Source organism: Mytilus trossulus, chromosome 10, assembly GCF_036588685.1.
Source record: "Mytilus trossulus isolate FHL-02 chromosome 10, PNRI_Mtr1.1.1.hap1, whole genome shotgun sequence".
Taxonomy (NCBI): Eukaryota; Metazoa; Mollusca; class Bivalvia; order Mytilida; family Mytilidae; genus Mytilus; species Mytilus trossulus.
This window is the reverse complement of record NC_086382.1, coordinates 38,618,530-38,632,914: the sequence shown is the minus strand read 5'-3', so window position 1 is coordinate 38,632,914 and position 14,385 is coordinate 38,618,530. Positions and strand designations below refer to the sequence as shown.

General features: G+C 31.2%; 1 protein-coding gene across 3 annotated transcripts; it reads left to right on the top strand.

Moving 5' to 3' along the window:
- The first annotated feature begins 797 nt into the window (after positions 1 to 797).
- LOC134686218 (very low-density lipoprotein receptor-like) lies at positions 798 to 13,051 on the top strand. 3 transcript variants are annotated; one of them, XM_063545897.1, is made up of 10 exons: positions 798 to 855; positions 2,578 to 2,635; positions 3,229 to 3,348; positions 4,822 to 4,941; positions 6,898 to 7,023; positions 7,460 to 7,585; positions 9,423 to 9,548; positions 10,589 to 10,717; positions 11,015 to 11,172; positions 12,978 to 13,051. In XM_063545897.1, exons 2-9 carry the CDS (start codon positions 2,584 to 2,586, stop codon positions 11,146 to 11,148), a joined length of 933 nt encoding a protein of 310 aa, XP_063401967.1. In that variant the 5' UTR covers positions 798 to 855; positions 2,578 to 2,583; the 3' UTR covers positions 11,149 to 11,172; positions 12,978 to 13,051. The 3 variants fall into 3 exon arrangements, with proteins under 3 accessions (XP_063401967.1, XP_063401966.1, XP_063401968.1); XM_063545896.1 differs by lacking the exon at positions 798 to 855 and adding an exon at positions 1,125 to 1,238; XM_063545898.1 differs by lacking the exons at positions 798 to 855; positions 10,589 to 10,717 and adding an exon at positions 1,125 to 1,238.
- The last annotated feature ends 1,334 nt before the right edge of the window (positions 13,052 to 14,385 follow it).

The following is a 14,385-nucleotide window of genomic DNA, read 5'->3' as shown; positions in this document are numbered from 1 at the left end:
CTATAGTGAGTTAACAAGAAAGGGACTTATTGCATGCACAGAAATTCGTTTGTTTTACTAGTATATGTTTTTCGTTTGATTGTATCAGTTGAAATATTACACATTATGCTAAAACGTTGCAATGCATCTTAGTACGTACTCTTTATCACAAAGTTGACTTTTCTTGTAAACAATGTTTCACATATATAAGTGTGTTAGACTTAATATATCCAAAAAAGCAAATATCTATTGTAATCGTCAAACTGATTTGGAATTCAAAGAATTGTATCGTTCGCACAAGTTTCCACATGAAATCTTAAAAGGTGGATAATTTGAAATTCAAACTGAAAATTAGTTGTTTTAACCTGTTCATTTCATTGTCATCAAGCATCCGATCAGGAACAAATATTTTTTTATATGTAATCGACTTTTTTTATTCAAAATTTATCACTTTTTTAACACATTATGCAATAGACATTTGTTGAAAAAATCTAAAATAATAAGTATAATAGAACATCAATATTACAGATATTCTAAAATTTCTAGACAACTATTCCAACATTACCGGAAAATATGATTCGAGGACGTTTAAATATCTATTGAATGATGTTTCAAATTCGCGCAATTTCCTGAAATTAGTGACAAGCATAAAGCTATTAACATACGAGAAAACTGCAATATAAATTGAGCTGGCATTATGGAATAATGACATTGAAATTTATCATATGTATTTTAAGTTATACATGTAATAACAGACGATCTTGGCTGATTCTAACTTCAGTCAATTTCACCCGTTCATTTAAATATTAACATTTTAGTTGCATTTGTTACGTTCTGAACAGTCGACGTTGTAGAGTTTGATATTGCTCTTCAAAGGTATGTTCATAGATATATAATACATTTCTATTTACATTTACAAACTTCTAGACAACTATTCCAACATTACCGGAAAATATGATTCGAGGACGTTTAAATATTTTATTGAATGATGTTTCAAATTCGCGCAATTTTCTGAAATTAGTGATAAGCATAAAGCTATTAACATATGAGAAATTTGTAATAATAAATTGAGTTGGCATTAGGGAATAATGACATTGAAATTTATCATATGTATTTAAAGTTATACATGTAATAACAGACGGTAATGGCTGATTCTAACGTTAGTCAATTTCACCCGTTCATTTAGATGTTTACATTATAATTGCATTTGTTACGTTCTGAGCAGTCGACGTGGTAGAGTTTGATATTACTCTTCAAAGGTATGTTCATAGATATATAATATATTTCTATTTATATTTATTTAAAATACAAGTTTAACTTTTTCTTTAAAGATGCACTAACTGTCAAATTCATGTTCACCGATTTGACTCAAATTCTTATATTTGCTGTATAACATGAACACAGAACCTATATCCAGGTTAAAACAAGTCTGAATACCAGTAAAAAAAAAGCATGTACTCGATAATTGTACAATTGCCTGCGTATTTTAATCTAGGCGCCATCTAACCAGTTATCGAGATGGCGTTCGAACACTGCAGACGACCACATACCCCGATATAAACATACTCATATATATAAAAAGATTGCCACCTCGTGCAATTGGGTTTGTATAGGTCTGTTTTATGTCATATTATAGATTAAAAATGAAATTAATCAACGTTTTTATCTTTATAAGAATGATTTTTTGTGTATCGGTAAATGGTAAATGTAAACCTACAAGTGAATAATTTAGCTGCGGTATTTCTTTGCTTATTTTGACAAAATTGAACCAAATTGGCTGCTAAAAACGAGTTATTATTTCTTTATTTCACTTTTACTAGTGATTGAACAAAACTAAATCGTATTCTAATTTGTTTTGTCATATGTCGTAGCTAGTGCTCCTTTAGAAAGATACCAATGTATACTATTTCTAATAAAGTAATAACTTATTGTTCATACTTTATTCAGGTACACATGTATAGCCAACAAAAAATCAGTATAGTTTCAGACATATGCATCAGCTTCCATGAGATTCATTCAAAGTTTTAAGTTAAATGTTGATTTCAAATAAAGAAAACACGATTTTCCATACCGAAAATGTGGAAGCAATTAGTTAATTTTGAGATAAACCCGATATTTTGAAATAAAAAAAAGTAAAATAAACACTATTTAAGTCGTCACTAATCCACACTTAAAATAATGATTTATTGCTTCATTCACAAGTATAGACTTTATTGCGCTATTCAAAAAAGATGTTTTTTCTGTTTGTCTCTCATATTTCTCTAAAACTGTTGTTTTGAAACTTTAACATGTTATTCTGTACACAATCTATTATTCTCTACTTATATATCATATTTTCTGGTCGGACTTTATTGTACGTGTTTGTATCTTCCTATCGTTCTACACAATTGAAATTGTATCATTCAACATTGCACATGAAAGAAAAGAAGGGTAGACTATATTATTAATGCATAAACCATTAAACAAATATTTGTATAAAAGTGGATGATGTGAAGAAATTGTAAAGCTTCATTTCATGTTATTTTTAGTTTTATCTTGTTCTTCCTTAATTGGTCAGTCTTCATTAACAAATAAAAGACAAACACATTTGCATTGCAGATAAAAATGAATGAGGTATGTGTGTTGCTGGTGGTACTTTGTCTCTTATACGTATGTGGTAAGTATAGTTTTATTGAAATGTCTAAACACTGACACATTATCGTATTCTATGCCAGAAATTTAGGGTATTCACAAAGCTTTTAAAACCAAGATAGATCTAACTGTTCTATTACAAAGGTTTTACGATCATTGATTTACCAACGGAATAATTGTAAATGAAACAAATCCTTCTAAAGTCTTTTTAAGATAAATCGACGAAATAATAACAGTACGGTTTAATTTGTATTCTGACATATATGTTGTCGTCAACTTTAAATTGCACGTATTTAAAGGGCATTGGCTGTCAAATTCATTTCCACAGCTTTTATTCAAATTATCATATCTGGCTTATAACAAACTTTAACGCACATCTAAATTACAAAAATTACACAGAAAACAATTTATAAATGTAGACGAAACGCGCGTATCACATACATACAAAATTTAATCCTTGTATCTATGATGAGTTTATTGAAAACGCCATTTGAAATAAAGTCTTTCATAAAAGAAACATAATATAGCACAATAACGTCTGGTCATTTAGAGTGGAATAATGATAATTAAAGCAAGAAGTCCAGAAATTATCACACGTTTGTTCATTCTTCTTTTCAGACTGCAAGTGTAAGACTGGATATATACAGTGTAACTACAGTAAAGAATGTGTCTATGCTGATCTTGTTTGTTATGGATGGAAACACTGTCCCGATAACACATTGCCAGAGGCCTGCAGAGGTATTAAGATCAGATTAACATATGTATTTAAAAAAAATCGTAAAAACCTCACAAGGAAATACAATCACTATGCAAATGCAAAATCAAGCTATTTTACTATAAATAAAGCCAACAGTAGTATATCACTATTCAAAAGTCAAAAATTGATAAAGAAAACAAATTCAGTTCACAAAATAAAACCGAGGAAAACAATAAGAGGAACACAACGGAACAACAGAAACACTGAACTGCAAAAGAACCAAAGGCCACCATACATAGACACGGAACTATTGATAACACTTGCCACGGACTTGGTAACAGGACGTTTAAAGACTTATGAGTCAAATGTTTTGTTGTACCAGGTGTTATGGCTGACTAAACCTCCCCGCTTATATTGTAATGTGAAAATATATCATTTAAATGACAACACTACATGGCCGGAATACATCAAAATCGAAGACAAGAACACTTATCACAGGCACATGCATAACTAAATAATATAGATATAAACATGCATATTGATCCATCGTTCAATTGTAGGTTGCACTTTGTAAATACAGCTGTTTCTCAAACCACATCTCTTTTGGGAAGATCTAAAATATTCATAGAAAAATAATTTAGTTAACATACTGGCTCCCAGTTCTGATCTGTATGTTGCATCTCATAGAGTCATAACTAGTGAATGTTACCAGTAAATACACATATGCATATTGTTTATATTGAAATCTGTGTTAACCCTTCATTCGAGGTAGGGGTAGTTAAGAAAATCAGTGTTAGTTTAAAACCTTAGAGGTTCAGAGCATATAAATGTTGATAATATGCCGAATCGCCCTATATTTTGACCTTTGAAAAAAATTCAATTCTTTGATAAGATTTTATTCAAAACTTCAAAGTAAAAGAAGTACAGTTTCCGTTGTGTCGTTTGTTTTCTCTTATTTTTTAGTTAAATTCACATTACTATAAAACGTGTGACAAATTCATGTATTTGGTTTTGATGTTATATTTGTTATTCTCATAGGATTTTGTCTAATGCTTAGTCCGTTTCTTTGTGTGTTACATTTTAATGTTGTGTCGTTGTTCTCCTCTTATATTTGGTGCGCTTCCCTCAGTTTTAGTGTGTTTCTCCGATTTTGATTTATGTCCATGGATTTATGAGTTTTGAACAGCGGTTTACTACTGTTGCCTTTATTTGGCCGTAAAAGGAGGTCCTATGGGTAATTTCCTTGTCAATATTTACAGAAATGCAACCTGTAAGATGTTGTTTTTCCATGATTAAAATGGTTGTCTCATTCCTGTTGTCTATTCTTTAGTTTTCTATATTGTGTCATGTGTACTATTGTTTTTTCTGTATGTCTTTTTAATTTTGAGCCATGGCGTTGTCAGTTTGTTTTAGATTTATGAGTTTGACTGTCCCTTTGGTATCTTTCATCCCTCTTTTTGCACTCATACCACATCTTCCTATATGTATTAGAGTGTAGTTATTGTCTTTTTTAGATATTGCGTGTCAGAAAGGGTATATAAAATGCAGTGACCAGCTACAATGTATAAACGCAGACCAAGTATGCCATTTGAAGGAACATTGTATCGATAACAGTATACCAAAGGCTTGTAAAGGTAATATCATATCTGAATATGCTAATAAGGTTAAGATTGGCATCAGCCTTTTCCTCTTGTCACAAATTTCACTGCCTATAAAATGATGTTGAACATGAGATGTACCAGGAGAGGCCACTAAAGAGCAATAAGGGACAGACATGACATGTTGGACAGAATCACATAATAAATGTCAACCTAAGGCAAGGGGGGATAATTCAAATACAATCAAACAAAAACAAGTATATCAATATATATATAACAATATCAATAAACATATATTATAATAGTACTTTTACGATCCACACAAATCACTGTCCAGTTGTGATGTGCATCAACATATTATTGATTATACATGAATTATTATAAAGCCTTATAAGTAAGTACAAAATAGAAAGATCTCCCCTCACATGTGAACTAAGTTTTACTATCAAATTTCTCTCTTGATTTAGGGGATCTGTAAAAGGAGATAGATATTTTTTCTATTCGGTAGAAATTTTTAATCATAGCTATGACACCTGTAAGAGTTGGTAATGAGGTATTAAAGCGACATGTACAAATGTAATATTTAACCAGAATAATCAATACGTTTAGGGAAACATCCCAAGACTTTGACCCAAGAACAATATTTTCCGCATTCAGTATAAAAGTTAAATTATTTTCAAGTTGAAAAAGTGCTGCAAATTAAGTTAAGTTAGTTAGTTTCTTTTAATCTATATTTCTGCAATAATGCATTTGTAGCGAGAGTTCTATGTAAAATCTTAAACTGGAACATAGTAAGTTTGTTGTTTTTAGTGCATCTAAAAGGTAAACTATATATAAAATCCAAATTTAAGTAGTAATTAGATCTTTCCAGTTTTTTGGTATCATATGAAGCAAAAAATGGTTTTCCAAGATATAAAGATTATATTTTTCGCAGAATTCTTATAAAGTAAATAAATTATGTTTTCATCAAGTAAATCACCTACAAAGAAAACTCCTGACTCAACCAACCTCTGGTAAAAGACAGTTTTATCATTTATTTTCAAACTCTTGTTTAGCCATACGGATTGTTACATGATCCCTTCATCAGGGGTCATCAACCTTATTTTGTCTGCTTATGTCATAGTTGTTGACTGTCGTAAAATACAAAGGTTTTCGCTAACAGAACATGCAGAAGTTAATGCTTCACTCATAATCAAGACAGTCTATTATGTTTCGTTTGTCGATTCAAGTTAATAAACGTACATGTATAACTATGACTTGATGTTTAATTTTTGAGAATTAAAAAACACACTGCTTTTGATTTATCAATTTGAAATCTTACAAAATGAATACTGCAAACTCCTGAAAAGAGCTGTTATTTGAAATTCTGATAGGATAAAACGACTTTTTAAAGGAATTAATTGGCGTATAAACTCGACCAATTTACTCAAAAACAAATAAAAGTCCAAAGGAATGTGAGTGACTTGGTCCAGTCTTAATATAATCAATTCCTTTTTAAAATGCGTTTAATTCTCATGATTCTTTGAAAATAAAAATCAGAAATTTGTTTTCTATTTTCGAAACCGATATTTAACGCAAATTAGAAATTTTAGGCATTTATTTTACCTGAAGCATAAATAAATATTTGTGATTAACGCCAAAAATATTTATTAAATGAAATTTGCTTTCTAACGAAAAAAACTAAATAAAAAACTTATTTTCTTGCAAATAAATGTTTTGTGTTTATTATTATATTTGAAGAAGAACGCGAATTGAACATTTCGTATACATGATCTGCATGCGAATTATACCCGATAACAGCTCTTGTTTTCATGGGTTTCTATTCTAATCTATACATGTCAGTCTGTCTAGTGATTTGTATACTTTTGCTAGACTTTTTTTATTATCTTTTCTCTGTTTTCTTAGCCTCCTGATTATTTTATCGTTTTGTGTGTCTTTTGTTTCGGTTGTTAATGCCTGCAATATTTACATTTTGTTACATTGACAACTTAGGATTTAAATGCCCTGAATATGAAGTTAAATGCTTGGACGGCAATAAATGTATCCATGAAGAGGAACTATGTGACGGCAAGTCTTCTTGCCTTGATTCATCAGATGAATTCAAAGACTTTTGCAGAGGTAACTAATTTATTTAGAAAACCACATAAATCTGCAAAAGGACAAAACTCACAACATTATGAAAAAAGTAACTGCATGTTACAAAATATGTCATACAGTATATAATTTCCGTGTATGGAACGGTGAAAAAACAAGTTTTTTGGTTAACAAATATGGTTAAACATTTATTAGTAAAATAATATATCTTTCGTCTATTTCAAATGAACATATTTCAACGTCTGCATGCATAATTGACTTACTAAAATAGAAGACTTAATAAACTTTTAAGTGTCCACGTAAAAGCGTGATTATAGATTTATCAAACCATTTCATCACTTATAACATACCAAATGTATGGCAGAAAGTTTCAAAACACTAATTCATTCATAATTCAACATTCTGTGAAATGTATTTTAGATATAGTGTGATAATATTACTTAATTTCATATTTTAAAAGGTCATACGTGTAGTTGGGGCTATACTAGATGTGACGATGGGTTGCAATGTATTCCTGAGAAACAAATATGTGACGGTACAGTCAACTGTCGAGATGGGTCTGATGAAATCACGGATATGTGTTCAGGTACAAAATTATATGCACGCGGAGTAAAAAAACTGACTGGTCTCAGATGCATGGTTGCTGGTGTTAGTATAAAATTACATAAATGATAATAGAATATTACAATAATAAATAGGTGCATGTATACAATCATTCTAAGACGGTTAAAAGATATGCATTAATAAAAAGGCTAATAAAATAAATTCCAGTTTCTATCTGGACATTTTGACTGAAGCTGGATTTGTAGAGTGAACTGATGAGGCATGTATAGCTGAAGAAGCGAACCCTTACAACGCACTTGGATTTTTTCGTAATTTGTTTTACACGAGAGTAAAAGCAGCACATGCAAACAACAATGTATAACACAGTTCACAAATATCAAGATGGCAAAAGCAGTATTATTGTTAAAGCAAGCAAGGCCATGAACTCTTTAAAGAATCGGTTTGCAACAAATGGAAGTTTTTATACAGCCCTTGCACGGTCGGGAATCGGTTTGTTACTTGAATTATTGTTTATGTATGTATGGAGAGAGCTTAACAGACTTCCGCCCGTCTGTCAATCCGTCTATCTATACAATGTACCACCGGAAATTGCTGTTAAAATAAATGGACCTAGGTATAATTTTAAACCCTTTTTCAAAAGTTTATTATCATAAAAAAACATATTGCATTTTATTTGCAATTGGATGTGTACTTGAAAAATACCGAAAATTGGTTTTATACAATTTATAAAGTTTTCTTGATAATGTGCTATTTTCTTCTTTTTGTGACAACTCTAAGTTATTTTAAGTTATTGCTTTTCGAACTATTGTGTGGCACGAAAGACGGGAAATATATATTAAACAATGTTGTTAACTTTATGGTGATAATAATATACTCGAATACCATTATATTTGAATAAAAGAAAATAATTTGCGTTCGACATACTACTTTTGTTAAGTTGAATTCAAAGGAACATAATGTTTGCTGAATTCACGAAGCGAATTCGAAACAATCCAAGTTCATAAGTCGGTGGGGGAAAAAACAACAGGCTGTTAGAAAAACATGACATACCAAAACCAACACTTTTCTAAAAATGTATCACAATAAACAGCAGCACTCACAAAAAGGAGTGAAACACTATTTCAAGAGTGTTTATATTTAAGAATCACGTTATGCTCTGGGGTAATTTTAACAATTTGTTATGATTAATCATGCTCTAGTACCTATATTGAATTGACACGGAAAACGTATTTTCTGTAAAAAAAACAACCACAGCAAACAGTCAAATTAATTGAAGAATTAATCGCGAAGAACTTTGATGCACTAGGAGGAAGTATAACCATCCATTTCATATGAAACGCTTTTTAATTCATTTTATAATTTGTGAAATACATAATACACTTACTTTTCTACACTGGTTAGAGGTATAGGGGGAGGGTTGAGATCTCACAAACATGTTTAACCCCGCCGCATTTTTGCGCCTGTCCCAAGTCAGGAGCCTCTGGCCTTTGTTAGTCTTGTATTATTTAAAATTTTAGTTTCTTGTGTACAATTTGGAAATTAGTATGGCGTTCATTATCACTGAACTAGTATATATTTGTTAAGGGGCCAGCTGAAGGACGTCTCCGGGTGCGGGAATTTCTCGCTACATTGAAGACCTGTTGGTGACCTTCTGCTGTTGTGTTTTTTTTTTTTTTTTTTTTTTTTTTTTTTATTTTGGTCGGGTTGTTGTCTCTTTGACACATTCCCCATTTCCATTCTCAATTTTATAATAAACATTTCAGAAATACAAATCATAGTAAACTTATACAATAATCTGGGGAAAAAACCCATCAATTTCACTCAGTTTGATATAAGAAAATGTTTTTTTTATAATTTAGGGTATCGATGCTTTCGTGGTTTGGTGAAATGTGACGACGGGCTTCAATGTATTAAACTTGAGTCCCTTTGTAAGGGTGATGCAAAATGCAATGATGGTACAGACGGTTTTAATGGAGCATGTAAAGGTATTATATGTATAAATATGTATGGTGCAGGTCACATGGTAAAATTTTTCGTAAATTTTCTCTTCGCTTGCCAAGGGTTGCGCTCAACTCCCTTCGTAGCTCTTTAATAGCACAGACTTCTATAAGTGGGATGCTTAAATAATTCATAGGGTGAACATTTGTTGAAGATACAATTCGCATAGCATGATGAGATACAACTAATAGTAAAATCATAAAAATACTGAACTACGAGAAAAATTCAGAAAGGAAAGTCCCTAATCAAATAGCAATATCAAAGGCTCCTACACAACAAACGAACAAATAACAACTATCATATTCATAATTTATTAGAGACCTTTTCATATATAGAAAATAGTTGCTAAAAACTGGCCTTTAAGCTAGCTGAACCTCTCTCATATGTGACAGTCGCATCAATTTCCATTATATGATATACCTTGAAATTGATCTGTTTGAGCATAATATGCGTTTCTCAAACTGAATTGATTATTTAAAGTCCCTTTAGGTAGAGAACCACTAATTCGAGTCCAGTCAAAAAGAACAGTATATATGCTAAACAAAATTGTTTCTACGCTAAACTGTAAATTAACTTTGTCAATAAGTTCAACATTTGGATGATTTAGGTATAAGTCGAAAGCTGTTGGATCAAGGTTGAATCATTGTTAGACGTTTCATAAATGACTTTTTTTTTAATTTGTAATTGGAGGGCATAATTGTCCTGTTGATCAGATCGAAAGTACCTCTTTGTGTTTTATAGAACTTCCAGGAACCAGTGTGCTTAAAACTGCAACGAATTCTTCAGCACAAGTCAGGATAAGTAATAATCCTTATGACTTTAAAAGCAAGGGTCAATGAATAAGTGGCTTTATTCCTTTATAACGCGTGAAAATCTTACATGTAACACCAACCAAAACAAAAGTGCGTACCAAACATACATTTGTTCATGCAAGTTTATAAATATATTTATTTATTGATACCAAATACACAAAAAATGCAAATACCTTTTCGTGCTTGTTGGTTTTATTTAACATATATGTTTCTAGATTATCAGTGTCCACATCTCTATAACAAATGTCCCAGCGGAGGCCAGTGTATTTATCAGCAACACACGCTATGCGATGGTAAACAAGATTGTTCCAATGGGAGTGATGAATCAAAAGACTTTTGTACATGTAAGTTTTTTTCAACATTCCTCAAGTCTGATTAAATAGTGCTGAAAACCTTTAACAATATTTAAGTTTTTACATTTAAAGTCGCACGGATATTCATGACAATCTATTCGGTTTGTATATAACGGTAACGTTAAGTAAAAATGAAACGTCATTTCCCTTGCACTCTGGGTGGCTATTTGTTGTGAGTATACTAAATAGGTACAACCTTCTTTAATGATTTTCACTGAATGATCATACGTTTTTATATAAAAGAAGTTACGCCATATGTTTGAAATCTTTTTTACTTTTCTTTTTAAGACTACCAATGTGAACAGCCGTTTATCAAATGTCCAAGTGGTTTACACTGTATTTACCCTAGAAGTAATATGTACTGTAATGGAGTAGATGATTGCATTGATGGATCTGACGAGGCTGACCAGTTTTGTCGCTAAGGGAAGCCCACTACAGGGAACATGGTATGTCAAACAAAATAAAGTAACTGCACAACAGATGTCACAGATTGTTTTCATTACTAGATAAATTAAGTGCATTTGTTTCAAGATGTACTTATTAATACAAGTTGAATTGAATAGTTGAATATTTGATCAACATAAATAGACTGGATGTTGATATGTTAGTTCCCACCATTATAGTTCAGTATGCCATTGAAATATAGAAGATTGTCAATAACGGCCGTGTACCAGTCTAGCGAACAGTAAACTATAACATCTACATTATTTGGTCTCTGGTAGATAGTTTGTAGAAAATGTCAGTATTCACCGCAGAAACTAACAAAACCTTTGAATAGACTTATTAAGAAGGGATATAGTTACGATACTGTTGTCAGGTCATTAAAGATTGCATATTTTGCCGTTAATATTGATTCACTTATAGGGTCTTTGCATCGGAACTAAACACATTTATTCAAAAACCAGTTGTTGGCATGACACGGTTTATGTTCTTCTCATATATGTCATGATGGTATGATACTAAACCCCTAACGGGAAGGAGTGTGCCTGATATTCATATGACGACATCATAATCTTTCAATCAGTTCAATTGAAGTTGTGAGCTGGCATGTCAGTTAACTGCTAGTAGTCTGTTGTTATTTATGTATAATTGTCATTTTGTTTATTTTCCTTGGTTACATCTTCTGACATCAGACTCGGACTTCTCTTGAATTGTATTTTAAATGTGCGTATTGTTATGCGTTTACTTTTCTACATTGGCAAGAGGTATACGGGGAGGGTTGAGATATAATAAAAAAGTTAAACCCCGCCGCATTTTTGCGCCTGTCCCAAGTCAGGAGCCTCTGGCCTTTGTTAGTCTTGTCTTATTTTAATTTTAGTTTCTTGTGTACAATTTGGAAATTAGTATGGCGTTCATTATCACTGAACTAGTATATATTTGTTTAGAGGCCAACTGAAGGACACCTCCGGGTGCGGGAATTTCTCGTTACATTAAAGACCTGTTGGTGACCTTCTGCTGTTGTTTTTGCTATGATTGGGTTGTTGTCTCTTTGACACATTCCCCCATTTTCGTTCTCAATTTTATCATTTGCAATCACATCATTATAGCGAGGAAATCTTTGTTTATTACATGTAATAATGCATTTATGAGTTAAAGTATTGACTACATAGGTGCTTTTAAACTTCAACAAATATGTCATGAGAAGTACAGATGATAAATTATAAAATATGAATACAATTTGTACAAAAACTGTTGGGTAAACTTAAGACGACGGTAACCAAACGACAAAACTAGTTAAATGACATGATTTTATTTAATCCCAAAAAGTCCACTTTTTCTAAATATTAAAAGAAATTTTTCCCGTTTCTTGTTTTTCAAATAAAAATATGTAGATGAGACGACTGCTAGTTTTCCCGTTTGAATGGTTTGACACTAGTAATTTTTGAAGGCCCTTTATAGCTTTTCCTGTTCAGTGAGCTAATGCTCCGTGATGAAGACCGTACTTTGATATATAATGGTTTACGTTGAGAAATTGTGAATGGAGAGTTGTCTCATAGGCACTCATACCACATCATCTTAAATATATTGAATGAAAGCTTATATTAGCATACTGCATTGACGAATTAACTATTAATTAGAAAATCTTTATTATTCTTGATAACCAAAATAAGAAATAAAGATTGTCATAATTTTTTTTTTATCTAAGGAAGACATGGATATTGTTTTGACCCTAAAGTTTAATAGAAAAAAATTAAATATTATGAACAAATAAACTTTTCATAATTATATATTTTTTATTTTTATTTTGTAGATTACAGACATGGACGGATACGCATTACGATTTAATATAATACAGTTCAAATTTATAATAAAATTAACTTATAATGGTTTTCCTTTATATATTTATGTCACTTTTTTTTTTAGGAAAAGACAAATTTTGTATGAAATTTTTATTCTAGTCAAAGCAAACAAGTTTAACTAATTCATTAATGACTTGAATTTTGTTAGAACAACAGATATCCAAGTCTTCGAAATCATATCGAACTATTATTCTATTCATTCTATTTCTAAAAGCCAAAATTTTCTAGTGGCTAAAAGTTCATAGATATGGAGAAACAAGTAGACGGTCATCAAGTGTATTGGCATGTATTGCTGCAAATTAATAAGAGTACTGTAGACAAATGTATACGAAGCTATAGGTTCTGGATCAAATTGGAACGTGGTTAAAATTATCTCAAGAGGCTACCATTATCTCTATGGCCCTTGAAATACTGTACTGCAGCTTTTTAATTCACGTTGTATATTTAAAATCCACAGTAACTGTTTCATTTAAAGAACATAAACAAAATTAGTTATCACTAAATTGACATGCATACGAAGAAAGACTTGTCAGAATGCAAGGACTTTAGGTGCAGAATTCGAAGCAGAGCATTACTAGTGCAGTGTATATGTAAAGGACGTTAATGTTATTAGTTAAAGATTTGATAGCTTTTTACTGCAAGTGGGATGTTATAAAAATTTGCGATAAATTTAAAGTCTTTTAGCAATGAGCTATTTCTTCATTAACTCCTGTAAACACGTACACATACTTTTTAACTAGCGTGATATATATTTAGGTAATATAACGTTTGTGCTCTCTGTCAAATGATTTTAACAATTTTCTTTTTGTCCGATACTTTAGGTATTTGTCCGTTGCTTAGACCGATCATTTATTTTAATGTCATATCAATTAGCATTATCTTTCCTAGCAGAAATGAGGGAACAAACAACATAACAAAACAACAGGCAAACATAAGTATACAAATAGAAAAAAAAGTATTGCAACAGCAAATTTAAATGCAAATTTTAAACAAAAAAACTCTAGTTAATTGTTTTGTGATATGATATATTAAAAAACGACTAGTTATATTATTTATATACCTGAGTTTAATCAATAAATGTCGACTTAATAAGTTCTAATCTGCACGTGCAGCTACCGTACAGGTAAACAATTAAAACAAACATGTTTTTTCACATTGTTTTCAACACTTTGATTAACCAAGCGTGAACAGTTATGGGTTTGCCATAATGTTATAAGTAATCCGCAACTGCCACATGCAACAAGATGGCAGATAATTTGCATGAGAGAAATGATGACGTGGACACAATTTATTTAACAGTTTATACGTATCCATGAGAGATGTATGACTACATTAAAAAGAAGATGTGGTATGATTGCC

Coding starts and splice junctions, on each gene's coding strand:
- LOC134686218 (XM_063545897.1), top strand. CDS start 2,584: ATGAATGAGGTATGTGTGTTGCTGGTGGTACTTTGTCTCTTATACGTA. Junction 2,636..3,228: donor TTGTCTCTTATACGTATGTG/GTAAGTATAGTT, acceptor TCTTCTTTTCAG/ACTGCAAGTGTAAGACTGGA. Junction 9,549..10,588: donor TTTTAATGGAGCATGTAAAG/GTATTATATGTA, acceptor ATATGTTTCTAG/ATTATCAGTGTCCACATCTC.